At 58.4% G+C, this 25,372-nt stretch overlaps 2 protein-coding genes across 14 annotated transcripts; one reads left to right on the top strand and one right to left on the bottom strand.

Annotated features, from left to right (window-relative positions):
* Positions 1 to 654: 654 nt before the first annotated feature.
* On the top strand, positions 655 to 11,049 carry ZNF362 (zinc finger protein 362). Of its 8 annotated transcripts, none has more exons than XM_086860363.1 (11): positions 697 to 745; positions 2,431 to 2,457; positions 2,568 to 2,652; positions 4,482 to 4,682; positions 7,636 to 7,699; positions 7,833 to 8,079; positions 8,178 to 8,499; positions 8,598 to 8,822; positions 9,651 to 9,729; positions 9,804 to 9,962; positions 10,034 to 11,049. In XM_086860363.1, exons 5-11 carry the CDS (start codon positions 7,637 to 7,639, stop codon positions 10,148 to 10,150), a joined length of 1,212 nt encoding a protein of 403 aa, XP_086716489.1. In that variant the 5' UTR covers positions 697 to 745; positions 2,431 to 2,457; positions 2,568 to 2,652; positions 4,482 to 4,682; position 7,636; the 3' UTR covers positions 10,151 to 11,049. The 8 variants fall into 8 exon arrangements, with proteins under 8 accessions (XP_086716488.1, XP_086716485.1, XP_086716491.1 ...); XM_086860364.1 differs by lacking the exon at positions 697 to 745 and adding an exon at positions 2,122 to 2,199; XM_086860362.1 differs by lacking the exon at positions 2,431 to 2,457 and having other exon boundaries at positions 655 to 745.
* A 1,314-nt stretch (positions 11,050 to 12,363) lies between these two features.
* On the bottom strand, positions 12,364 to 25,102 carry PHC2 (polyhomeotic homolog 2). Of its 6 annotated transcripts, none has more exons than XM_086860352.1 (15): positions 24,964 to 25,102; positions 21,779 to 21,964; positions 21,537 to 21,695; positions 21,388 to 21,465; positions 21,144 to 21,305; positions 20,487 to 20,591; positions 20,205 to 20,418; positions 19,370 to 19,713; positions 18,046 to 18,205; positions 16,273 to 16,466; positions 14,921 to 15,050; positions 14,690 to 14,804; positions 14,216 to 14,357; positions 13,607 to 13,901; positions 12,364 to 13,145 (listed from the first exon to the last, which is right to left on the bottom strand). In XM_086860352.1, exons 2-15 carry the CDS (start codon positions 21,920 to 21,922, stop codon positions 12,991 to 12,993), a joined length of 2,397 nt encoding a protein of 798 aa, XP_086716478.1. In that variant the 5' UTR covers positions 21,923 to 21,964; positions 24,964 to 25,102; the 3' UTR covers positions 12,364 to 12,990. The 6 variants fall into 6 exon arrangements, with proteins under 6 accessions (XP_086716478.1, XP_086716480.1, XP_086716477.1 ...); XM_086860354.1 differs by having other exon boundaries at positions 13,607 to 13,856; XM_086860351.1 differs by having other exon boundaries at positions 14,690 to 14,826; positions 14,922 to 15,050.
* Between the last annotated feature and the right edge of the window lie 270 nt (positions 25,103 to 25,372).

Genomic DNA, 25,372 nt, shown 5'->3' with positions numbered 1-25,372 from the left:
GGGGTGAGGAAACTTGTAGCACGTGAGGGAACTTGAGAGGCTGAGATTTGGGTGTCTGAAGGAACCAGGGAACCCTGACAGGGCTGAGGGGGTTTGGGGAGGTGAGGGGGCTTGAGGGGCTGAGGAGATTTGGGGGCCCGAGGAGGCTTTGTGTGGCTATGGACCGTGGGGAGCTCTCCCGGGGCTGATGAAGTTTGGAGTGCTGAGGAGGTTTGGAGGGCCCTGCCGGGGCCGAAGGGACTGCCGGGCTGAGGAGGTTTTGGAGGCTGAGGGAACCGGGAGCCCTGATGGGGCTGAGGAGGTTCGGGGGGCTGTGGACGCTGAGACGTCCTCCTGGGCCTGGGGGAACCAGGGGCTGCGGAGCTTTGGGGAGCCATAACGGGCTGCGGAAAACGGGGAGCTGAGGGGGCTTTGGGGGCCTGAGGGGGTTTGGGAAGCTGACGAGTTTTGGGGAGCCAAGAGGGATTGCGGATCTGCGGGCATCGGGGACCCCTCCCGGGGCTGAGGGAACCGGAGGCTGCGGAGCTCTGCGGAGCTCTTCTGGGGCTGCGGCGGTTTCGGGGGCTGCAGGTCCCGGGGAGCCCCTTCGGGCCGGGGTGCCCCAGCCCAGCCCGTCCCTGGGCGGGCGGTGGCGGCGGCGGGGCCGGGCGGGCCGGGGGCGGGGGCGGCGGCGGGGGGACGGCGCGGGGCTCCATCTTCCTCCGTGCGGCGGAGCCGGCGGGACGGCGGGGCACCATGGCTGTCGGTATAGGAAGTGTCTTTTTTTTTTTTACCTTCCCCCCCCTCGCTTTATTATTTTTTTTATATCCCTCATCCCTCCCTTTCCACCCCCCCGTCCCCTCTCCAAAACACCTCAAAACCCCCCGAAACCCCCCGCACCCTGGGGGCGAGCGGGAAAAGGGGGACCTTGACACACTTCCCCCCCCTCCCCCCACTCTTCGAGCTGCTTTTTATTCATTTTTCATCTAAATCAATATTTTAAAAAAAAATTCCCTCCTTTTTTCCCCCTCACCCCCCCTTCCCCCTCCCCTCAGCCCTGCAGAACATGGCGTCCCCGTCCTAGCGTTTTAAAAATAAGCCGGGGCTGCCATTTTTGTTTGCCTTTTGTCTGCGAATTTTAATAAAAACGTCTGAGAATGTGGGAGAGGCGGCGGATGGAGGGGGGGTGGGGGGAGCACCCAGCCGGGCCACCCCCCCCTTCCCCAAACCCCCCTTCCACCCCCATCCCCCGGCCTTTTTGTCTGTCAAACCTCACCCCCCCCCCCCGCAAATCCCCTCCCAGGTTGAGAATTTCAACTTCACTTAACCAAACTTCGCCTTTTTCCACCTCTTTTTTTTCATTATTACCATCATTATTCCGCCACCCCCCCACTCCACGCAGGAAGAAGAAGGAAAAGAGAAAAAAGGGGGGAAAGGGGGGGGGACATCGAGGAAAATACCCATTTACCAGAATTTTCCCTTTTTCTTTCCCTCTGGATGGTCTAATGGAAAAGTTAATTGCAGCGGAACGTACCTATTTTTGTGGATGTTGCATGTTTTGGAGGGGGGGTTGCTTTTTTTTTATGCATTCTTGGCTTTTTTCTGACTTTTTTTGCTTACAGGGGGTGACAGAAGCAGTGCAGGGACTGAATATTATCATTACCATCCTCATAATCACCATTATTATAATTTTCACCATTTTAATTCCTTTTCTCCTTCCTCTTTTCCTCCTTTTCTTCAGTGTTTTCTGCATTAACTGGTTTTGTCTAGAAAAGTGGTCTCGCTGGCTGGAAGGTCTAATGGAGGGGGGAGATATTTTTTTTCATGGCATTTTTGGCAGGAATGCGGCAGCTTTAGCGAGGGACCCAAATTTCTGTGGCTGTGTCCCAGAGGTCTGTCTGTCCCTCTCCAACATATATTTAGCAATATACTATTTATACATTCATAATCTCCCGGCCACGTCAGGGGGCCTGGGGGGGCAGCTTAGAGCCGGCGTGGCCACAGTGATGGATTTGAACCCAGGAATCATGAATCTGATAATTTTGATTTCTTTTTTTCCCTTCAAGGTTGGAGGATGCTCCTTGTTGGGTTATTTTTCCCCCCCAAGCCTGCGGTCCTTCGGATAGCAGTCGGGTTTTTTAACCCAGGGAGGATGGAGCAGGTGAAAGCGGCTTCAAGCCCGAGGCCTTTGAGATTATAAAGTGATATTTTAGCAGAGAGGTAAAAAAGTTTTTTAAGTCCCTCATGGTGTGCGATTTGCCAAGAGGCGGAGGGTCTAGGGTGAGGGGATGGATTTCACCCCCAATTTTCCAGCCAGCTCCCCATCCCTCAGCTTTCCCAACAGCTTGGGGGAGAGCAGGGCTATAAAAAAACCCATTTTTTTTTTTTTTTATTATTATTATTATTCTTTTTTATTTTCCTTTTTTTTTGTTGTTTTCTCTCTATTTTCAGGCAAAACCCCACGTTCTCACGGGTCGGGTAGGTCGGAGCCGCTTCGCTTTTGTTCCTCCGCTGTGGGATCTCGCGCGCCGGGGGCTGGCGGGGGGTTCGGGGTGTGTGAAGTTGTCCTCCTCCTTGTCCCCCCGTAGAAAAACGCCCCACGTGCAGCACCCGGTCTCAGCTAGAGCTGGAGATGGACGCGGATAAGGGGAAGCAACGCCAGTACTCGCAGAGGTGGGCATGATGGCTGGATCGAGGGGATCACAGGGAGAAAAAAATCCCTGCTTTTTTATACATTTACATCTTAAAATAGCAGCTAACGTAACAATGTGCATGCATGTCATTATATGTGTGCTTATAAAAATAATATATATATGCACACTGGAATCCAGATATTATATGTGGACATATGTATTTCTATATAAGCGGGGGCATGGTATTTTTTTTGGGTATTTTGGGGGTGTGAGGGACTCCTTACCTGCCCCCTGTGCAGGGAGGGGACCCTGCTCCCGGCGTATGTGTGACCTCTTGATATTTCCCTTTTAAGAAATGTGCCTTTATATGCATAAAATAATAACGTTCACCCTCAACCCCCCCACCTTCCGCTTTTTCCCTTAAAATTGTGGATTTCTGGTCATTGGGCGCAATGTCACAAGTGCATGTTGGATCCAGTGCTCTTACTCTCTCCTCGGGGCAATCCCCTGCCTGTGCCTCGGTTTCCCTGCGTGCTGTCACCCATAGGTGACCCCTGTGCTGATAGGGGTGGGCAGTTGCTGCCAGGCTGGATTGTGGTGCTGCCTTTGCCTTGCAGGGTGCCTTGCTGGTCTCTTATGGAGGGGGGTTGTATTTGGGGTCTGCAGGAGCAGGACTTCCCAGGGTGGGGAGTGTTTTGTGGGGCATGTGTCCCCTGTGTCTGGTGTGTCACCATATGGGCTCTGGGTCTCCCTGTGGGGTGTCCCTGGGTCCCCTTTTCTGGGTCACTGGACCCAAACTGTGGATTTGGGGTCACACTGCCTTGGCCCCCATCTTTTGGGAGCATTGCCACCCTGGTCCCCCCTCCTCCACCCCACAGCTGGGGACCCCGTGGGGGTCTCCAGCACAGCTTTGCCTTCCCTCCCACTTGCCACTGGTTCTTGGCTTCTCACCCTGCCCCGTGCATCCCTTTTCCTGCACAGGGACCCTTGGTCCAGGCCGGGGGCTCATTTTGGGTTGGTTTTGCTGGAAATGTAGAAGGAGAAGCCCCAGCCCAGGGCCCTTCGGGGGGCGGAAGCCGGGGGTTTAATTGGTTCCATCTTGGGTGAATTCTTGTGGTGTGCGGGCCACCCCCTCCTCGAGCCACAGGGGGCTCGCCCGGCGTTCCTGCTTCGCAGCCATGCCTGCCTTCTGCCCCCTCTGCCTTGGGGTGAATCCCTCCTGGATGAGGACAATTTGGTTAGGGAGAGATGTGCATTCCCTGAGGAGAGTGCTAGATGCCAGTTCCTACCCTGGTGACTTTGGGACGCAGGTTTTGTGGATGAGCATTTGCTTTCCCTCCAAAACTTCTCCTGCTCCAGGTGAACCCCAGGGAAACCTGTTCTTAAGAGGGGACAGGGGCCCTGTGTTTTGAGGGGGAAACTGAGGCATGGTGCAAGGCAGAGCTGGGTTCCCTGGCACAGGGACATGCCCAGGCCAGTGTCACCATCCCTGGCCTGACCTGTGTTGGGAAGGACGTGCTGAGATTTGGGTGGGGGAATGCGCATCAATCCCCCAGCTTGGTTCTCCCCAGTGCGCCGTCTCTGGCCACCTCCGGCTTTCCTGCGCTCGCTGCTTGGCATGGAGGGTGGGAGCTCTGCCCTGGTGCTCTTGCTGGGATACTTGGGGACACCAAACTTGATGTCTTGCTTGGTTGAGGACATGTTTAGCTACCAAGTGCTGCTCTGGTCACCCCAAATCCCTCCCTTCGCCTCCCAGACCCCCCACTTTCAGGCTGTACCAGGTCGGTGGTCGCTCGCCGGTCCCTGGGAGCTGCCCCTTTTCTCTCGGCTGTGCCGTGAAAAGAAATCTCTTGTTTCTTTTTATTTCAGCGAAGGCGAGACAGAGAGGGCTGCCAAGGTAGAGGCGTTCCCTAGAGAACTGTAGCTTGACTTAGCGGCAGTTGGGTAGGAAGTTGGAAGGCTCTAGTGAGCTCGTGCCCACCCGTGCCATCATCTACCTCCCATCAATCTGGAGCCTCAGCGACACGTCTCCCCAGGCAGCTGCGCCCACCTGGCTCCAGAGGCCACCCTGTGAGTACCAATCACCGCCGAACCTGACGGCCCTGACACTGCCGCCCCCTCGCTGCCACCACCCCCGCTCTCCCCTTGCCACCCCCAGCCCTGGCTTGCCAGCTTCTCCTGCTCTTCCTTCCCCATGGGTGTGGAGGCGAGGAGGCTTCTGGTCTCTTTTTAGGGTGCTGCTGCTTCCCCCCTTGGCCTGGCTGAGCGATGATGCCGGGTACTGTGCTGTTCTGGGAATTTGAGGTGTTCAGCCCATGGTTTTGGGGCTCTGTGCATCTTCCTGCTTGCTCTTCTCACATTCCTCTCCTCTGGCTGGGCTGCTTGGGTCTCCACCATGCTTTGGGCACCCACTTTGTCCCTGGGGATAGACCCTGACAACCCCTCAGCAGCCAAATCTGGTCCCTGTGGAGGATGTCAGAGGCTCTTCCCACCATGGTTTGGCCCATAGGATCCCATGCCACTGGAGATGTTACCCAAGAGGGGTTCCCCCTGCCAAGCCAAAAGCTGGGGGGCACAGGGAGCCCTATCTACCCCCTGTGTCCTGCAGAGCTGGGGGGAGACGTGCCGCAGCATTCCCTACCTTTCATAATTTCCATTTTAATGGATTTTCTTTTTTTTCCACCTTTGCTGCATGTCAGCTTCCATTTTTCATAGTTAGCTGAGAATAGAGAAAAGGGAGTTTTTATATATATATATATATTTTTTTTCCATCTGCTTTCTTCCCCCTCCCACTCCGTTTCCTAGCCCCAGAGAAAGGGACGCCGTTTCTGACGAAACACCGCACAATTTGTAACATTAAATCGGGACAGGAACAGGGATTTTTATAATTATTTTGGCAACACTGACCATTTCTTCCCTCTTGTTCATCCAGCTCCGAGTGTGGTGGTTTTACAAATAATTTCTCATTTCTTTAGTAAGCCCTGCTTGGGTGGGGGTGGGGAAACATGTGATATTTATGCTTTTCTCCCCAAAATACCTTTCGTGCCTTTTCAGCCCCCTCCAGCTTTGCAGGAAGGATCCTGGGACTGGTGTAGGGGTTGGTGCCGTGTCCTGGCGATGGTTCGGGGGCTTTGATCTGTGTGGGTGCTGCTGCTGGCTCCGCTGGAGCCCGGCATGATATCGAGACAGGGAGAAGGATGGACAGATGGATGGATGGGAAGGACAGAGGTCACAGGGCACCTGCTGAGATGGGGGATCAGCTCCAAAAAACCCTTTTCTAATCATAGCTCCGGTTTCCTGTTTTCCCACGGTTGCTCTGGGGTGGGGGGATTGGTGCAGGGGTGCTTGGTCATGCCACGGGGGCTCAGAGGCTTCCTGCCTGAGCTCCTGCTCACTGCCTGCCTCTTTACAACCCTACTGCCAGTTCCACTTCTGTCCCTGGTTCCTGGTGTCCAGCCCCTTACGCTGGCACTAGTGTCCTTCATCCTGTGCCCATCATCCCAAGAGATCTTATACATGTGTGTACACACACACACACACGTACACATACACATACGTAGCCAGTGGGTAAATGCATGCTGTGGGCGGCCTGTGGGTACATATATAATTACACAAAATAGCTGGCAGCGGCTGCGTCCATGCATGGGAAGGTGCATTTAACATCCCCAGTGAATTCCTGAATTCCTGTTCTGTGGCATGGAGCGGGACTTTGTCTCTGCCTGTGTGACTGGGATCCGGCCCTGCTATCACTTCAAAATCCTAAAATTTGGTGCTTAAGCAGTCAGGAGGTGACTTGGAGTGGTCAAGTGGTTCAAAACTGGGAAGGGGAATTCCCAAAGCTGATGTCTGGGTTGTGTCCTGGACAGGCCATGGGGTTGAGGTGTGCCATGAGAAATTGCTCCCATTCCTTGATGCCCTGGAACATACCTCGTCCTGTTCCAGGCTGCTCTGTAGCGCAAGGGGCAGGTGGTTCCTTCTCCCTGCCTTGGTTTCCCCCCAAAATGGGGATGGTCCATCCCACAGCTTCTTCAGGCTGGGGTGGCTGTTGGGATGTTACATTCTGGTGGGAACAGGATTCCGTTTCTGTGGGTGCTGCCCACCTGCCTTTGAGGAGCTCAGAGTGTGTTTGAAACCTGGGGCAGCGAGTGTGAGGAGGAGGAGGAGAAAGAAGAGAAAGGTTCATTGTTCCCAAATCCTGCCCCAAAGCTTCTGGGGATGCACTTTCCTGGAGGCATCGCTCTAGTTTCTCCTGGAATCCTGGCCATGGCCTGGTTTGCTTTGGAGCCAGAGCGCCCGGGGGCCCCAGTCCCATGCATCCCTTTGGGGTCCTACAGATGCTTACCCTCATGCCCCTGTAATGGGGTTTGCTGGGATGGTGATGCCTGGTCATGGTGGGCTGCTCTGCTGGGACCATCCTCTTGCTGTTCCCTTTCAGCTGTTTACCATTACCCAAACATGGATATAGAATTAATTTTCCCAATGTTTTCAAGCATCTAAATAAATCTCCCAGCCCTGCTGGTTCTGGGTGTTCCTGTTGAGCTGTTCCTGGGTGTCACAGGCACTTCACTTGGCTTTGAAGGCATATTTTGGATGGGGGATTCAGCTGGGATTGCTGTTGGGTTCAGTGTGCTGCTGTGCTCACCCTCTCCCATGGCAGCATCCCGTCCACCTCTAATCCCTTCCTGGATGGGAGCAATACTTCCAGAGCTCAGGAGATTGGGGGTTTTCCCCAAATTTCAGCTTCCTCCTTTTCCAAATTGCGTCCTAGTGCGCTCACCAGTGTTTTGTGGTCTTGGAGGCAGGCAGGTGCTTGGTGTCCCCCTAATCCTACAGGAATTTTCATCTGGGAAGATGCTCGGGGGGTTCTCCAGTCCTGCCCCCCCCGCCCCACCTGCTCCCTGCCTGCTCAGAGTCTGGGTTTTACTTCTTGGGGGAGTGATGGTTTTGGGGGATTCAAGCTGGAAGGGTGGAGGGGCCATGTGGCAGCCAGTGATGGCCCATAACCGCATCCCTCTCTCCCCAGGATGGCGGAGCCTCGCTTCAACAACCCGTACTTCTGGCCACCCCCCCCCACCATGCCCAGCCAGGTAAGTCCCCTACACTGGGGTTTTGGGACAAGGGAGGATGAATGGATGTGGAGAACACTGGCGAGGAGGCTGGGGGTCCCAAGGGTCCCAGTTTCTCTGCCCTCACCCACCTCTCTGCCTTCTCCCCCCTCAGCTGGACAACCTGGTCCTGATCAACAAAATCAAGGAGCAGTTGATGGCGGAGAAGATCCGCCCCCCACACCTGCCTCCCACCTCGGTGGCCTCGCAGCAGCCCCTCCTGGTGCCCCCCTCACCTGCTGAGAGCAGCCAGTCCATCATGTCCCTGCCAAAGCTGCAGCAGGTGCCGGGGCTGCATCCCCAGGCCGTGCCCCAGCCTGATGTGGCCCTGCACGCCAGGCCAGCTACCAGCACTGTCACAGGTACTGTCACAGACACCACCGCTGGTCCCGCCAGTCTGGGGGGCAGAGGGGAATGTGGGTCCCCTCAAGATTAATACTCTTATCACATTGCCCACCAGGGTTGGGGCTGGCATCCCGTGCACCGGCCGTCAGCACCTCAGAATCCAGCCCAGGAACGGGGACCACCACCCCCTCGACCCCCACCTCCACCAGCCAGAGCCGCCTCATCGCCTCCTCACCCACCCTAATCTCAGGAATCACCAGCCCCCCCCTCCTCGACTCCATCAAGACAATCCAGGGCCACGGCTTGCTGGGGGCACCCAAGGCTGAGCGGGGCCGGAAAAAGATCAAGGCGGAAAACCCTTCGGGACCGCCGGTGCTGGTGGTGCCCTACCCCATCCTGGCCTCAGGGGAGACGGCCAAAGAGGGCAAGACGTACAGGTAGGCACACCCTCGCCCGCTGAGGGGGCTGGGGGCGATGGCGGGGAGCCCCCCCACCCCAGCCCGGTCCCTGCGGGGTTCTCCCCCACACCCTCCAGGTGTAAGGTCTGCCCCTTGACGTTCTTCACCAAGTCGGAGATGCAGATCCACTCCAAGTCGCACACAGAGGCCAAGCCCCACAAGTGCCCCCACTGCTCCAAGTCCTTCGCCAATGCTTCCTACTTGGCCCAGCACCTGCGCATCCACCTGGGCGTCAAACCCTACCACTGCTCCTACTGTGAGAAGTCCTTCCGCCAGCTCTCCCACCTCCAGCAGCACACCCGGTGAGGGCCCCGCTGAGGGGCTGGGGACACTTGTTCCCACAGTCCAGGGAGGGGGGCAGGTGGGCACCCCACACCCACCAATCTCTTCTGACATCCTTTATGGCCCTGCTCTGTTTGTTGGTCCTGCTGCCATCATCTCCACCATCATCCCCCATCATCTCCAGCACCTTCATAGTCTCCATCTCACTCATCACTCCCACTGTGCTCATTGATTTCCCCCCACACTGTCTGCATTTGCCTTTATCATCCCCACCACACTCATAATTTTCAGCACTTCTATGGGCTCCACCATGTTCATCATCTCCACTACCTTCATCATCCCCACCATGCCAATCTGACTCCACAGCCTTCATTATCCCCACTCTGCTCATCCTCCACCACCTTCATAGTCTCTGGTACTTCCATTGTCTCTACTATCTTCTTTCTGACCACATTCACCATCGTGCCACCATGCTCATCATCTCCATTCCCTTTATTGGTCCCACCATCTCAGCCATCTCCTCAGCCATCTCAGCATCTGTGCTTTTTTCCACCGCTTTCTTCATCCTCACCATGCCCCCATGCACCCACCGCCTTTAATGACCCCACTGTGGTCATCTTTCCATCCATCTCTTCCACATTCAGCATCCAAACCACCCTCACAGTTTCCAGCACTTTTCATCCTTTCCCGACCCCATCTCTCAGCCTCGTTTATCCCCTGTCACCTCCTGGGGCACTGATGTCGCTGTGCCCGCTGTAACCCCCCACTCAGATGTGACCCCGTGGATGCCATCAGCACTGTCCCTGGTTGAAGGGTAGGTGACAGTGACCCAATGTGTGTGTTCTCAGAATCCACACCGGTGACAGACCCTACAAGTGCCCGCACCCCGGCTGCGAGAAGGCCTTCACCCAGCTCTCCAATCTCCAGGTCAGTGTGGGGGGACCTGGGGAAAAGGGCACAGGGTCACCATGGTCCCCCCCTGACTCCCTGTGTTCCCTCAGTCCCACCAGCGCCAGCACAACAAGGACAAGCCCTACAAGTGCCCCAACTGCTACCGGGCGTACACAGACTCGGCCTCCCTGCAGATCCACCTGTCGGCACACGCCATCAAGCACGCCAAGGCCTATTGCTGCAGCATGTGTGGCCGTGCCTACACCTCGGTGAGCATGGGGGATGCCCCAAAACCTGCCCCCAGCCCGCAGCCCCCTGCTTACCCCTGTGCCCCCCACAGGAGACCTATCTGATGAAGCACATGTCCAAACACACGGTGGTGGAGCACCTGGTCAGCCAGCACTCGCCGCAGCGGACAGAGTCGCCCGGCATTCCTGTACGGATCTCCCTCATCTAAGCGGGGAGGGGACAGGACCCCCCCAGAACAAGGAGGAGGAAGAGGAGGAGGAAGGAGGAGGAGGACGTGACCCCCAGCACCGCGGGCTGTGCCTGGGCCTTGCTCCTGCCCGGCTCCCGCAGGTTTGGTGACATCCAAAGACGGTTTCAGAGCACTTTGAATCTCTGCGGTTTGGTTTCTTTGGGGGAAGTCAGTAGGGGTGGGGGTGTCCCCCCTGGCAGGCCTGCCCTGCCCCCCATTTTTGGATACAAATATATATATATATATATATATATATTTATTGGCCAAGAACTTGGTGCTGCTAAAGACCAGAAATTCACCCCAAAAACAAACCGTGGATGGAGCAAAAAGCAGCTGGGGGAGGGGGAAAGTCCCACCACCTCCCCCCCTCCAGACTCTGGGCCCAAGCGCCTCCATTTAGGGTTGATTTTTAACCGTTTTGGGGTTTTTTTTGTGTTCATTTGGGGTCCCTTTTAAAGGCGAAGCTGCAGGCAGAGCTGCAACCCCCTGGGGACGGCCCCCCCATTCCGCAGCCCCAGTTTTGGGGGGTTTGGGGGTCCCCCTGCTTTGCCTTGTGCCTGCCTGTACATACCCCCTGTATAGAGCCGGGGGGGACTCCCCCCAAACTCATCTATATTCTGTACTTTTTGGTTCATTTTGGATATTAACTGTGTTATTTTTTATACACTTTTTAAGCCTTAACTCAGCGTTTCTTTGGTTTTTGTTTTTTTTTTTTTTTTTCAGGGTGTTTTATTTACCTTTTATTAATTTTTAACCCCCCCTATTATTTTTTACCCCCCTATTATTTTTCCCCTCATCCCCTTATTTTTACCCCCCATTATTTCTCCCGTCGATGTTGTACGATATCAATATTGTAACTTTTTTTGTCAGCATGTTAATACTGTGTAAATACGCCTCTTATACACTTAGCCCCCCTTTTTTCTCCCCTTTCCCCAAATTTTGGGGCTTTTTTATTTTCCTTGCTGCCCAGCCAGGCCAGGCCTCTCTAGCGTTAGTTGGTACCTTGTTAAAAAAGGGGAAAAATAGAAAAAAAAAAAAGAAAAAAGAGGAGAAAATGGACAAAAAGTTGTCCCTCTCCCTGTTGTTTCCACCCCCCGTCCTGCATTGTGATTCCTGGAGAAGCTGGGGGGGCACAGCCTCACAGTGTGGAAAAGGAGTGAAACTCCCCCAGCCCAGCCCCTTTCCAAAAAAAGAGAATAAAACAGAACAAAAAAATTACCAAAATAGGAATTAATGAAATTGGGGGGTTATGGTTGGGGAGGAAGGGAAATATGCTGGGATGAGACTTTCCCGTGGGGACATCTGGGGACACAGGTGGGGGGCCTGGTTCCTGTGGGGCTGCAGGAGGGGAGGATGGAACTGTGGCTCATCCTCAGGTGTGTTGTCCCCAGTTTCCCCAGGGAAGGGGGTGGCACAGTGCCCAAAGACTGGCACACACTGGTCACTGGTGTCTCAGGGTGAAGGTGGTGGCTCCTGGTCCTGGTGGGGGGTGTGAGTGACCCACAGCTGGGGACACCAGCTCTAGGGACAGTCCACTGTGGCCACCACTGCTGGGGACATCTCACTGTGGCCTGGGACACTTCACCATGACCACAAACTCAGGTGAGACCTCAGTGTGGCCTCCAACCCCAGGGAGAGCTCAGTGTTGCCACGTGGGGACCCCCAGGAACCTGTCACCACCTCCAGGGACTCGCTCCATGGTGGCCACAGCTCTGGGTCATCACACTGTAGCCACCAGCCTCGGGGACATGTCACAGTGGGTACCATCTCCATGGCCACCAGCTCTGGGGACACCTGAAATACAGATGCTACATCCAAGGACCCCTCACCAGGCCCATCAGCTCCAGGGATGTGTCACCCCCACCCCTGAGACCATCTCCAGGGACATGCCACCATGTCCCCCTCCCCACCTAACCTACTTTGGGACCCTGTGTCCCCCTAAGCAGTGGGACTTGGGGGTCACCTGGAGGTGTGAGTGTCTCACCACAGGCTCCTGGGAGGGGAACATCACTGCCACCTCCCAATTTGGGGGGCAGCAGGGATGCCCAGGGTCACACAGGTAACCCTGTCCCCATTGCCCACACCAAGTCCCACACCCAGGGTAGCACCTGGGGACATCCCCAAGTTGCTGCCGCAGTTTACATGAGAAGAAATTGGGGGGTGGGAGTGAAAAAAACTGGGAGGGTCCCAGGTTTTTGGGTTTTTTTTCAGTGTTTATTAAAAACAAAAACAAAAAACAGGAAAAGGGGTGGGGCCATGTGTTTTTTTCAATTTTTTTTTCCTTTTCTTTTCTTAAAAAGATCGTGCTGGCTGAGGGGTGAGTTGGGGGGGTCCTTACCTGCCTGGGAGGGGCCCCCCACCATCCTCTGCTAAGGTGCCCCCAAAACAGCCCAGTGTGTGTGGGTGTGTGTGAACGGGGGGTGACGCCTCCTCTGCGCCCCCCACCTCTCCCTGACCCTCTTTGGGGGGGGGAAGTCCAAGCTTCCCTGGGGGCCCCAAAACCCACCTGGGGGAGGGAGCACATGTTAAGGCAACCGTCCTGCTTGGCTCCGCTGACTTGGGAGGGACATGGGGGGACACGTGGGGACTCCCCCTCCCTGCTGGAAAAGGGGGGGTGACCCCCCCAAACTGGGGTGGGACTCTAGAGCTACGGGCTATTTACACCCCCTGGGGGGGCAAGGGGGGGGGCAGGGTGTGCTCACAAGTGTCTTCCCCCCCTTGCCCCCTCCCTGGGGCCGCGTGGGGGGTCAGGGGTCCTGCAGGGCTCCCCGAAGGACCAGGGATCTCGCAGGGGGAATGGGGTCCTGTGGCCACCCCCCTCAGGAGTCCTTGAGCATGTTGATGCGGGCGTAGATCTTGAGTGCAGGGCCCAGCTTGATGTTCATGGTGCTCATGAGATGATCCTCCTTGAGCAGCAGCAGCGCCTGCCCATCGATCTCCTGCGCCCGGAACTCCTCCGCAATCTCCTGGCAGCCTGTGGGGACAGGCAGCATCAGCAAACCCTCTCAGATCACCAGAAAATACAGTTAGGGGCTTCTCTGTGCATAAATCCCCTGAAAAATGTATTTAGGGAATTATCATATGTAAATCCCCTCCTTCAATTATCCTTTAGGTTTATCTGAGTAAATCCCACCCCCCCCGCCCCAAAATGTTCATGTGTTTGTGAGCAGACTCTCCTTCATTTATGGGTTATCTGTGAGTAAATCATCCCCAAAAATATATGTATGGGGTTATCTGTGTGTAAATCCTACTCAAAAATATATTTAGGAGTTTCTCTGTGAATAAATCTCCCCACAAATACACAATTCTGGGGTTATCCTAGAGTAGATCCCTACTTGAACATGTCCTGAGGGACATAAGCCTTCCCAAAACCAAACTTCTAGGCATCCATGGGCATGGACAATCCCTCCCTGTCCATCCCAGGACATTCCTCACCCGGCAGCGAGCGGATGAACTCGTAAACATCCTCCACGTTCCACTTGCTGGGCTCACTGGGCAGGAAGCGGTGGCTGAGGCCGGGCAGGTCGCGGCCGTGCACTTCCGGCAGTTCCATGTCCCGCAGCTCCAGGTCCCTCTCTCCCTGTCGGCGCCGGGACGTGGAGGAGCTGGCGGAGATGGGCGACAGTGGCTCCTCGTAGCTGGAGTTGTCAGAGCAGCGGCTGGAATCCTCCTGGCTGTGGTTGAGCTGCAATGACGCCGTCACCGACCCCGCTGGGACAGAACCCGGGGGCTGCGGGGGCAGCGCTGGCCTCAGCACTTGCCCCATGTCCCCAGAATTCAGGGACAAACCCCAGCCTCAGTGCCCATCCCACATTCCCAAAGCTCAGGGACAAACCCCAGGCCTAGCCCCCACCCAATGTCCCCCCAACTCAGGCCAAAGCCTGGTGTCAGCACCCACCCTGTGTCCCCAAAATTCAGGGACAAACCCAAGCCCCACATTCCCAAAACTAGGAACAAATTCCAGCCTCAAGCCCCACCCAACTGGAGACAAACCCTGGCCTCAGTTCTCATGTCCAGCTGGGGACAAACTTCTTTCCCCCTCACCTGTTTCTTGCTGTCCTTGCTCAGAGGAGGCAGGGTCCCTTTGCAGCTGCGGCGCCGCCCGTGGGGGGGCCCTCCTGGCTTCTGGAGTTTGCTGCGATCTGGGTGGAACAATCCCACCCTCTTCGTGCAGCCCACATTGTACCTGCCACAGAACCATAGCTCATGAAGAAGTCCCCACTCTGCTGGGGGACTTTGGGGGATACCTCTACCCCACCAGAGGGGGAGGGTGGATTTTGGGGTTACTCCCACCCTAGCAGGTAGATTTTGGGGTTACCTTTCCACCACTAGGTGGATTTTTTGGGGTTACCTCTCCCATGCTGAATGGATTTTCAGGTTATCTTTACCCTGACAGGTGGATTTCTGGGGTTACCTCTACTCTTGTGTGAATTTTGGGGTTACTCCCACCACCCCAGGTGGATTTTTGGGGTTACCTCTACCCCACTAAGGAGGGAATGGGTCGGTTTTAGGGGTTACCTCTTGGCACAGGCCATGGAGCAGAAGCGCTTGGAGCGCTTGAACTTGTAGGCGAAGTCAACGCGGCCACACAGCTCACACTTCAACTTGGGGGGGTTCCCCTCCTCTTTGGATTCTGGGGGGCGTGGAGGGACACCCAGAGAGAGAAACCAGCCAGCTCAGCCGAGGGACTCCAGGTGAAATCCCAGGGGGCTCCCAGGGGGCTGGGTGGGCCGGGGGCCTGGGCGCTACCTTGCAGGTACGGCTCCTCCATGTCCGAGTCGGTGGTGGTGGTGTTGTCCTGTGGCGGGAGCTTGTCCGGCAGCAGCTCCTGCGCATACTGCTTGTGCAGGGCCCCCACCAGCAGCGAGGAGCGGCCCACCTGTGCAACACACCTGGCTGCACCTGTGCCCCTGCACCACATGGACTCCTCCCTGTGGCCATGGGGCTGGCAGGGACCATCTCAACCCCCACATCCAGGCATGAGGGTAAGGAGAGGGGGATGTGTTACCAGGTACAGCTCTGCACCTTCCTGGGTGATGGTGACATGGGTGTCGATTTGGAGTCTAACTACTCTTTAAGTGACCCATTCCTGACCCCTAAATCCAGAAGCGAGGATAAGGAGAGGAGGGTACGTGACCAGGAATGATTCTACCCCTTCCTGAATGCTGAAGTGCTCCATAACAAGGGCAAGGGTTTGGGGGTTCAGAGTTGTCAGTGACCCACTCCCAATCCCTCAGCTCCAGGAAGGACAACAGGTATATTACCAGGAACAGTTCTCTCGGTGATGATGGAAATGCTCAATAATGTGGGTGAGGATTTGGGGGCTCATGATTGTCTGGGCACCCCATTCCCAAAGCCCCAAATGCAGCAGCCCTCTTCCCAATTTCCCACATCCAGGAACAAGGACAGGTAGAGGAGGATACATTACTGGGAATGGCTCAGGCCCTTCCTGCAGAATAAGGAACTCAAAAATACAAGGATTTGGGGATTCACAAGGGCCTGGATGCCCCATTCGCAGTATCCCTCTGCCCCAGAAATAGGGGTAAGGACAGGGGTGATACCATACCAGGAACATTTTTCCCCTACTGTCAGTCATGAAGCCCTCCACACATGGGTGGAGGATTTGGGGTGGGGGGTGTGTGTGGCATGATTGGTTGGATGCCCCATTCCCAAACCCCCCAAATTCAGGGGTAAGGATGCAGAGAAAGAGATACATTACTGGGAATGGTTCTGCACCTTCCTGGATGGCATCCTTGGTGAGATGGGTGAGGACCTGAGGGTTCACGATGGTGGGTGACACATTCCCAACCTCCCAAATCCAGGAACAAGGGTATGGACATCGGGATACCTTACTGGGAAGGGCTCAGCCCCTTCCCGAATGACTAAATGCTCAATAACACGTGTAATGGTGTAGAGCCCCGAATCTGGGATAAAACTACAGACTGTGGGATTATCGGCAACAGTTCAGCCCGTTCCTGAATGATGAAGCAGGGGAGGATTTGGGGGTTCAAGCCCGACTGTACACCACATTCCCGACCCTCCAAATGCATGATCCTTCTCAGCGCCCCCAAGCCCCGGCTCTGGAGAGTGGGATACATTACCGGGAAGGGCTCGGCGCCCTCCTGGATGACGAAGCCCTCGATGACGTGCGTGAGGATCTGGGGTTTCACGATGGCCTGGGGAGGTTTGTTCTCACCATTGTGGGGGGCGGCGCCGGCGACGGTGGCGGCAGCGCTGCCGGAGCCCGAGGTCATCCCGGGAATGCGGGGCTGCGCATGGAGGCGCTCGGGGGGCTCTGGGGACAGCGGGGGACAGCGGGGTGAGGGGCGGGGGGCTCCGGGGACAGCGGGGAGAGGGGCGGGGGGCTCCGGGGACAGCGGGGTGAGGGGCGTGGGGCTCCGGGGACAGCGGGGAGAGGGGCGGGGAGCTCCGGGGACAGCGGGTGAGGGGCGGGGGGCTCGGGCACACGCGGGTGAGGGGCGGGGGGCTCCGGGCACACGCGGGTGAGGGGCGGGCGCTGACGCCGCGCTGACGCGGGGCCGCGATTTCCATACAGCTGGAACGGGGAGCAGCTGCTGCCGCTCCCAGTGCCACCAGTGCCGCCCAGACAGCCCCAGGCGGCCCCAGAGGGGCTGGGAAAGGGGTTAAACGGCCCCCCAAAATAACCGGAGGGGTCCGGACACTCCCCAGAGACCCCAGGAAGAACCAATAAAGCCTCAGTGCGACGCCGTAAGGCACCGATGAGACGCATCTGCCCCAGCACAGCCCCAGCGGGGCTCGATCCACCCCGGAAAGCCCCGGTCTCCCCCAGGAAGGTCCTAACAAGGCTGGATCAAGCCCGGAAAGCCCCGATTTCCGCCAGCAAAGCCCAATACGACCCCAGAAAGGCTCGAACTACCCCAGTAAGGCCCCAGTACATGGCAATAAAGCCGCAGCAGGGCCCGGTCTACGCCCGTAAGATCCCAATAAAGCCCAGTACACTCCAGTAAAGCCACAGCACAGCCCAGTCAGGCCTGATAGCCCCTAGCCCGCCCGGGCTCCTCTCCCCTCGAGGCCGCCTCGGCCCGGCGGGACCCTCAGGCCGCGCAGGCCCCGGCAGCCCCATCACCTTTGTCCGGCGGCGGCGGCGGCTGCCGCTGTCCCGGCCTCTCCCTCGCCCGGGCCGCGGGGCCAGACCGGGGCCGGGGGCGGATGCGGAAGTGAGGTCAGAGCCACCGCTACCGCCGCCCCAGGCCGGGCCGGGCCCCCGCGGTCGGCACTCACTCACCGGGCGCTCAGGGGGTCGGAGGGGCCATGGCGGGGGGGCCGGGCCGGGGCTGCAGCAGGAGCGGCGCCGGGAGCGGGGCCAGGGCCGAGCGGGGACAAAGGCGGCGGCGGGGGCGGGGCCTGGCGCGGACACGCCCCCCACGCACCCATTGGCGGGAGCTGCCGCCGCGCGCGCCCGGAGCCTCGGCGCGCGGACACGCCCTCAACACAGGACCCCGCCTCCCTCGCCCCCGCCATTGGGGGCGGAGCGCAGCCCCGAGAGGGGCGGGGACTAAAGGCGTAAACGCGCCCCCAGCCCGGGGCGCGTCCCGCGCAGCTGGGGCGGAGCCTCCAGATGTGGCCACGCCTCCCCGGCCCACGCACTGAGCCGCGCCTACAGCGCCCCCGGGTGGGAAGCGAGGCGCCCGCGCCCCTCCCACCGGCAGCGGTGGGCGCCGCACCCGTGTCAGCCCTGTCACCCGTGTCAGCCCTGGACGCGGGTGGGCTGAGGGACCTCCCCGCAGCACAGCCCGGCCCCGCGCACCCCCGGCCTCAATGTCCCCCTGAGCGGGGACTGGGGGTGCATCACCCCGTGAAGTGGGTGCCTGTGGAGCAGGGCGAGGGCTTACCGTGCGTGAGGGGCCGCTCACCCTCGGGAGTGTCGGGGCCCGGGGGGGCGGCGGGCGGCGAGAGGGCGGGGGGCTGCGGCGGGGCGGCAGGCGGGCTCTCGGCGCTCCTCGGCACGGGCAGCAGGTCCCGGCGGGCGCCCTCGGGGACCCCGAGGGAGGGCTGTGGTGGCAGGGACAGGCGTGGGGCAGGGTCAGGTGTGTGTGCAGGTGGCACGGGGGCATGCACCTGCATGGCTGGAGTGTGCACACCTGTGCATGGGTCACACACAAGCATGTGCTTAGAGTGGGCACGCACATGCACACGTGTGTGTCGCAGTCGGGCATGTGTCCAGACACACCTGATCTGGCACGCACATTTGCACAGACCTGCACGGCGCCTGTACACACTGCCACAAACACACATGTGCATGGGTCTGGCATGAGTGTCATACACATGCACACACCAGACACATGTGGATCAAGCATGCATGCACACGCACATGTGTCAGGGAAGCACGTCTGCACTCACGTGCATGGACCAGGCACACATGTGGCACTGACACACGTGTACATGCACGGACCTGGAGCTAGTATGCACACACATGCAGGGAGCAGACACACATGCACATGTGCATACATGCATGTGCATGCCTCTGGCAAAGCTATGCACACACGTGTGTATAGGTCCAGTACGCACATGCATGGGTCAGACATACAAGGATCAAACACATGTGCACACACACACGGATCAACCACGCGTGCTCCCCACATCACTGGATGAGGTACACGCAGACACAAGTGCTATGGAGGGGGCAAACCTGTGTGCACAGGTGTGCATGGAGCAGGTACACACATGCAGTGTGGCTTGAGCGTGCACACCTGTACACCTGCAGACTGATGTGACAACTGGGCCCTCATGCACATTTCAGGAACACACATGCACACACGTGTGCAGGGATTGTGCGCTTGCACAACCACACCTATGTGCACACATCTGCCTCCCCAACATCCCCCATTCACACTCCGGTGCCCCCATTCCTCCTTCCCTCCCCTGAGCTCCCCCCACCAAGGGGCTTGGGGGCCCCTCTCTGTTAGAGTTCGGGGGAAGTTGGTAGGAGGTCTGCAGGGAGCTTTGGAGGCCCCACACCGCAGGTGTTTGGTGGGAGGTTTGGAGGTGCTTTGGCAGGAGGTTTGAGGTTTGGGGGCCACTCACCATGAGATTTTGGGGAAAGGTTTGGGGACCCCTCACTGGGGGGGAGTTTGGTGGGAGGCTTGGGAAGGCTTTGGGGGATGTTTGGGGGCCCCTCATCATGAAGGTTTGGGGGGAGGTCTGGGGACCTCTCACCGTGGGGCCGGCAGGCTGCAGCTGCAGGATGACAGCCGAGGCGTGCTGGAACTTGCGGGGTGCAGTGTGGCAGCCAGGGTGCCCGTTGGGGGGGCCGCCTTCTCCCCCTGCTCCCTGGGGGACCCCTGTTTTGGGCTGGGGGGCTGGGCCGGGGCTGGCAGGGGGCAGGGGCTGGAGCTGGGGGGCGGTGGGGGGGCCCGAGGGGGGCTGCCCACGGGGGCCCAGTTGCTGCTGCTGCTGCTGCTGCTGGATGACGAAGTGCTGCTGCTGCTGCGGCAGTGGCTGCGGCTGCATTGGCTTCGGCGGCTGCTGCAGGAACTGGGGGGGCTGCAGTGGGGCATAGGCTGCGGGGACAGCAATGGGGACAGAGATCCCCCCTCATCACCAGCACCTCAGCCGCAAGGGATCTACCCCCAGGATCCCCCTCCAGGAGGCTGCTGCTCACTCTGTTCCCTCTGGTGCCCTCAGACAATCAACTTTGCCAGCTCCTGCTGCTGATGTGGGAAGCTGTGCTCAGGCTGTCCTAGGGAGGGTTCCCAACTATGGGAGCCACACCAGTACAGCACCCCAGGCTCCAGCACTCTGTGGAGTCCCCTGGCTCACACCCCCACTGCCCCAGCCCCCTGCACCCCACAGGACCATGGGATCCTATGGTTGCTGAGACCCTCCCAGGCAGGACCCCTGCCAGTGAGGGGATGGACCCACAAGGTCCCAAATTCAGGCAGATGACAATGTACAGGACACAGCAGTGTGGGCCATCACTAGGTTTTGGAGCGAATAGCCCGTGACTCCCCCAGCACCCAGGGGTGTCCCCCACCCCGGAGCAGCCTCTTACCTGGGGTGACGAGCGGGTGGGTGGCAGCGGGGGCGGTGGTGCGGGCCAGGGCATGGGTGCGGCCCTCGTGCCCCTCGGCCTTTTTGAGGTGCTCGGCGGGGGGGTCGGGCAGGGGCCCCCGGGGGGGGCCAGCCCGGGGAGGGGCACCCCCGGGAGGCTTCATGGCCAGGGCAGGGAGGTGGGGGCCGGCGGGGCGCAGGGCCAGGCTGTGCACCTGCAACGGCAGCGGGTCAGGGGTGCCAGGGCAGATTTTGGGGGCCTGGAAGGGGTGGGGAGACTCACCTGAGGGGTGGTGGGTGGTGGGGCAGGTGGCGGGGCCGGTGGAGGGGCTGGCGCGGGGCTCTCGGGCCGGACAGTGCTGACAGGGCCCGTGGGCGTGAAGATGAGCTGGGGACAGGGAGAGTAGGTGCATGGCTCACCGTGTCAGGGGTGGCACACCCTGTGTGTCCCTCCTCTGTGTTCCTACAGGGTGGCACATGGGTATCTCTCTATGTAGGGTAGGGATAGGCACACCAGTGGGGAGGAGGGCACCCTATAGGGTCCCAACACCCCCCAAAGGCAAACAACACCTGCTTGGGCACCCCCAATGGGGCTCTGGGCATCCCCAGCAGCATGGGGTGCACCCTATATAGGGGCTGGGTTCCCTCAGCAACGTGAAGGCACCTCATGAAGTCTACACACCTCAGGATGATGGGCACCCTGTGAGGTCCTTGGACCCCCAAGAGGGTGGGGGGCACCCCACAGGCTCTAGGCACCTTATGGACTCCCCATGAGTCCTGGGCATGCCACGCAGAGCAATGACCACCCCTAAAGGGTCATAGCACAGCCATGGGCACTCTGTGGGTCCTGGTCACCCCACAACAGGATGATGGGCACCCCAATGGTCCTGGGCACCCCATCAGGATGCTGAGGCGCGTCATGTCCCAGCCCCACCCTTACCATCTGTGCCCGCAGGTACATCTGGGCCTGGCTGGCGGTGAGGGCAGGTGAGGCAGTGTTGCCCAGCAGCACAGCCTGCTGAGCAATGCCTGATGACCCGGGCCCCACACTCTGCGCCCGGTTCAGCAGCTGTGCCGCCGCCGGTGACGTTGCCAGGTTGATCTGGAATGGGGTATCAGAAAGTCGGGGTGCTTGCACAGGTGAGCATGGGTTGGGGGGAGTGCCGAGAGGCTGAGAAACTCACTGTGGGCTGCTGTGCCGGGGCCGGCTGGGTGCAATTGCCCCCTGAGGAGCCACTTTGCCGGTTCGCCGCCAGGCTTGCCTTGGGAAAAAGCCAAAGGTGAGGGGTTTGCCAGCCCTGAGTGACTCCCAGGGCCGATGGGATGCCCATACCTGCTGGACAGCAGCCAGGCTCTGGAGCTGAGCGCTGGTGAGGTGCTGCTGCTGGAGTGCAGCCGTCTGCAGCATGAGGTGCTGTTGCTGTGCCGCATACATCTGCTGCAGGTACTGCGCCGCCGTGTTGGGCTGCCGGTGCAGCGCCTGCTGGATCACCTTTGGGGGGGGAAACGTGGCCCCGGGCTCTGCCACAACTCCCCCGGTGCCCCCCAACCCTCCAGTGCCCCCCAGCCCCATACCTGCACGGTCTGGCGGTCGGGGATGCCGCTGTAGACGGAGATCTGGGGCCCGGATGGGCGTGTGGCCGTGGTGCTGGTGAGCGTTGGGGCCGCACCACCGGCACTGCTGGCAGGAGTGGAAGCTGGGAGCTGCTCATTCTCCATGGTGGGGCCGGGGCAGGATGGAGGAAGTGGGTCAGACTAGAGCTGGGGGGAGTAACAGAGTGAGGGGGTATCCCTGGCACCACATGTCCACAACAGGGGGCTGGAATCACAGAGGAGGAGGGAGGTGGGGTAGAGGAAAAACAATGGGAGACCCTGTGATCCATCCTCCTCCACCAAAGTGGGGGTCAGTGCCCCAGGGGAAATGGGGAAAGGGATCATGGACGGAAACAGAGGGAAGGGCAGAAGGAAGGCTGGACAGAGGGAGGGCTGGAAGACAGAGTTGGAGGTGAGGAGACAGGGATGGAGAGAAGGATGGACTGGAGGGAAGAGAGAGATGAAGGGATGGACAGACAAAAGGAAAGGAAGGAAGGAGTGAAGTAGGAAAGAGACAGATGGACAAAGAGAAGGCAATGAGGGAAAGGGAGGAAGGAAAGAGAGAAACCAAGGGAGTTATGGAACTAGGAAAGGGCAGGCAGAAGAACAGGTGGAAGCAGGAAAGGGATGAAGGATGGAAGGACAGAGAGAATGACAAACAGGAGAAGGAAAGTGATGGACAGAAGGACGGATGGAAAGGGAGGGACAAATGGAAGGATGGATGGGCAGAACGGAAAATGGATGGCAGGAGGGAGGGAAAGAAGGATGGATCTAAGGACAGATTGAAGTGAGTAAAGAAGAAGAGACAAGAAGAACAGGAAAGACAGAAGGAAGGAGGGATCAAGAATGGAAGGAAGGATGGACAAGAGAACAGACAGAAGGAATGACAAGACAAGAATGAAAGGAAGAAATGATGGATGGATTGGATAAGATAGGATAGAATAAGAAAAGGATCCAAGGATAGAAGGAAATGCTGAAAAAAAGCAGGAAAGTGAGGGACCAAGGGATGGAGGGAAGAACAGACCAGACAGGAGGAAGTATGGAGAGATGAAAAGACATAAAAGAGAGGAAGGGATGTAAGAAAGGCTGGATGGACATAGGAGAGGGATGGAGTGATGAAAGGAAGAATGGACAGAGGAAATGGATGACGGGAAAGGCAGATGGAAGGAAGAAGAGGGATGAATGGATGGCAGGAGGGGGATGGACAGCATGACAGAAGGACAGGAGGAGGATGGGGACAGTGCTGTGGGGGCCAGAGAGGGGGATTTGTGGGTGGCACCTCTGTCACCATAGCCACTGTGGTGGCCATGAAGCTCCATGATCACCAACAACCATCCATGGCCACTTCACTCCACCCATGTCACTCATATGATTCCCTGCAGTGCCACCACAGTAGGACCAGGGACAACAGCGTGGGACACTGTAGACTATGAACCACTGATGGTGGCCTTGGTGGCCATGCCACAGCATGACCCCACCAGGCCACCCAGTGGGGTGGCACATGAGAGATGAGAGATGTGGCAGCAGTGATGTCTTGGCCTCATGTAGCCCATGGGTCTTTGTCCCCTCAGATGCCACTGTTGCAAAGCACAGGGTGGGACATCCATGTGTTTGTAGTAGTGGCAGTACATGTGGCCTGTGACACTTCCCACTCTCCGGTCTGCATCCACAGCACATGCCCACCATCAGCTGGAGAGATTTTAGACATCACCTTTCCCACCAAACAGCCATGGACCTGTTTTTTTTCCCCCTCGGGTGGCACTGAGTTGACATGGGGTTACCACAGTGACTGACACACAGGCATCACACCAGGCCCATCTGGAGCCAATCCCACAGGGGTGGGCACAGCTGAGGAAGCCCCCAGCAGCTCCCACCCACTGTGGGTCCAAGCCCCCTGTCCTCATCCACATCAAACCCCACCAGGTAATTTGGGGTGTCAGATGGAGATACCTCACTTTTGATCCAGAGGTGAAGAAACCTGCTCCAAGCTCCCCCAAACCATTACACCCACCCAGAATAATAAAAACGGAAGATTTTGAGTGCTACTGGGACCCACTGGGGTGGGGGATCGTGGCGGGGGTTCTACAGCCAGGACAGGAAGAGCTGGGGAGCTGGAATTCCCTGAGCTGAGTCCAAAATGGGGGTGGCAGAGAGATGAGGGGGTAGGGAAATCTTGGAGGAATGGGATGGAATGGGGATACAGACTGGTTGTGGGGGCAATATGGGATATAGAGGGGGAAGATGGGAGAGTAAGTAGCAGTATGGAGCAATATGGGGGGAATAAAATGGGCTTCAGAATAAGGGGGGATGCAAGATGCTGGTGAAGGGTGGGATATGGTGGAAGGTGGGATAGAAGAGAGGGAGGTCAGATAAGAGTAGGGATTGGAAAAATTATGATGGGGTGACAATAATAATAATGGAGCAAAAGCAGAGGAGGGGTGGAAGTTAATGGGAAAGAGGGGAAAACACTAATGAAAGGGCTGGATAGAAGTGAGGAAGATCAGATATAACACTGGGGAGTCAGATACAATATAGGGGATCAGAGATAACAGCAGGCACTGGAATATGGGGTGAGCAATAATAATAAAGAGGTGCAGGATAGGGAGCAGCAGGAAATGATATAGGGAATGATAAGTGGATGCAAGATGATGGTGATGGGTGGAAAACACTAGTGTGGATTGGATAGAAAAGAGGGGGTCAGATGTAATAAAGGGGGAGTCATAAAATAGTAGGGACTGGAACATGATGGTGAGGGGTGGGAGTAATAATAGCGCAAAATCAGAAAAGAGGGTGGAAGATGGTGAGTGGGATATGATGGCAAGGGGTGAGATAGAAGACAAGGGGGTCAGATACAGTATAAGAGGTCAGAGATAACATGGGGGTATTGAAATATGATAGTGGGTGGTCGGCAATAGTAATAATAATAACGGAGTCCAGAACCAGAGGAGGGGGCGCAGGAGAAAAGGAAGGGAGAGAGACACGGCTAAGGGGTGAGAAGTAGAGGCCCCACGGGGGGCGGGGAGCGGCGGGGGCCACGGACCCACATGGGGAAACTGAGGCACGGTGGGTGCGCATGCGCAGCCTCCCCCCCCCCTCAGCCCCCGTCCCCCCCCTCTCCAGGCCCAGACAAAGCCGCCGGGGCCCGGTAGCGGCGGCACGCGCGGTACCTGCGGGCCGGGCCGAGCGAGACGGCGGCGGCGGGCGGGCTGTGCCATGGCCCGGGGGGCGCCAGGGGGTCCTGGAGCAGGGGGTGCGGGGGTCCCGGCGGGGCCGGGCCGGGCCCGCTCCCTCCTCCCTCCCTCAGGCGGCGGCGCGGCGGCGGCGCGAGGCCATCGCTCATTTGCATTCCTGCGCGCGTCACGTGGGGCCGCCCGGCCAATCGCCGCCCCGCCCGCCCCGTGTGCCACGCCCACCGCGCCGCGCGCCCGCTGCTCGCGCTCGCCATGGCAACCCGGGGGGGTGAGCGGTGCCATGGCAACGGCGAGAGGAGGGGTGCGTGTGCGCCCGGGGGGACGTGGCCGCCACCGGCGTAGGGGGGAGGCGGGGGACGGCGGAGATCCGGTCCCCCGTGATTCC

Source organism: Cyanistes caeruleus, chromosome 22, assembly GCF_971803275.1.
Source record: "Cyanistes caeruleus chromosome 22, bCyaCae1.hap1.1, whole genome shotgun sequence".
Classification (NCBI taxonomy): domain Eukaryota; kingdom Metazoa; phylum Chordata; class Aves; order Passeriformes; family Paridae; genus Cyanistes; species Cyanistes caeruleus.
The sequence above is the reverse complement of the archived record's forward strand: the minus strand, read 5'-3'. Positions and strand labels throughout refer to the sequence as shown.

What these genes read in the sequence shown, in the direction of transcription:
- ZNF362 (XM_086860358.1), top strand. Translation starts at nt 2,268, where the DNA reads ATGGATTTCACCCCCAATTTTCCAGCCAGCTCCCCATCCCTCAGCTTT. An exon ending in CAACGCCAGTACTCGCAGAG is followed by an intron (nt 2,653 to 7,635) that starts GTGGGCATGATG and finishes CTCTCTCCCCAG; the next exon opens with GATGGCGGAGCCTCGCTTCA. An exon ending in CACCTCCAGCAGCACACCCG is followed by an intron (nt 8,823 to 9,650) that starts GTGAGGGCCCCG and finishes GTGTGTTCTCAG; the next exon opens with AATCCACACCGGTGACAGAC.
- PHC2 (XM_086860351.1), bottom strand. Translation starts at nt 21,922, where the DNA reads ATGGAGAATGAGCAGCTCCCAGCTTCCACTCCTGCCAGCAGTGCCGGT. An exon ending in CCCCGGCACAGCAGCCCACA is followed by an intron (nt 21,306 to 21,387) that starts GTGAGTTTCTCA and finishes ACCCCATTCCAG; the next exon opens with ATCAACCTGGCAACGTCACC. An exon ending in TCCATGGCCTGTGCCAAGAG is followed by an intron (nt 14,358 to 14,689) that starts GTAACCCCTAAA and finishes GTTCTGTGGCAG; the next exon opens with GTACAATGTGGGCTGCACGA.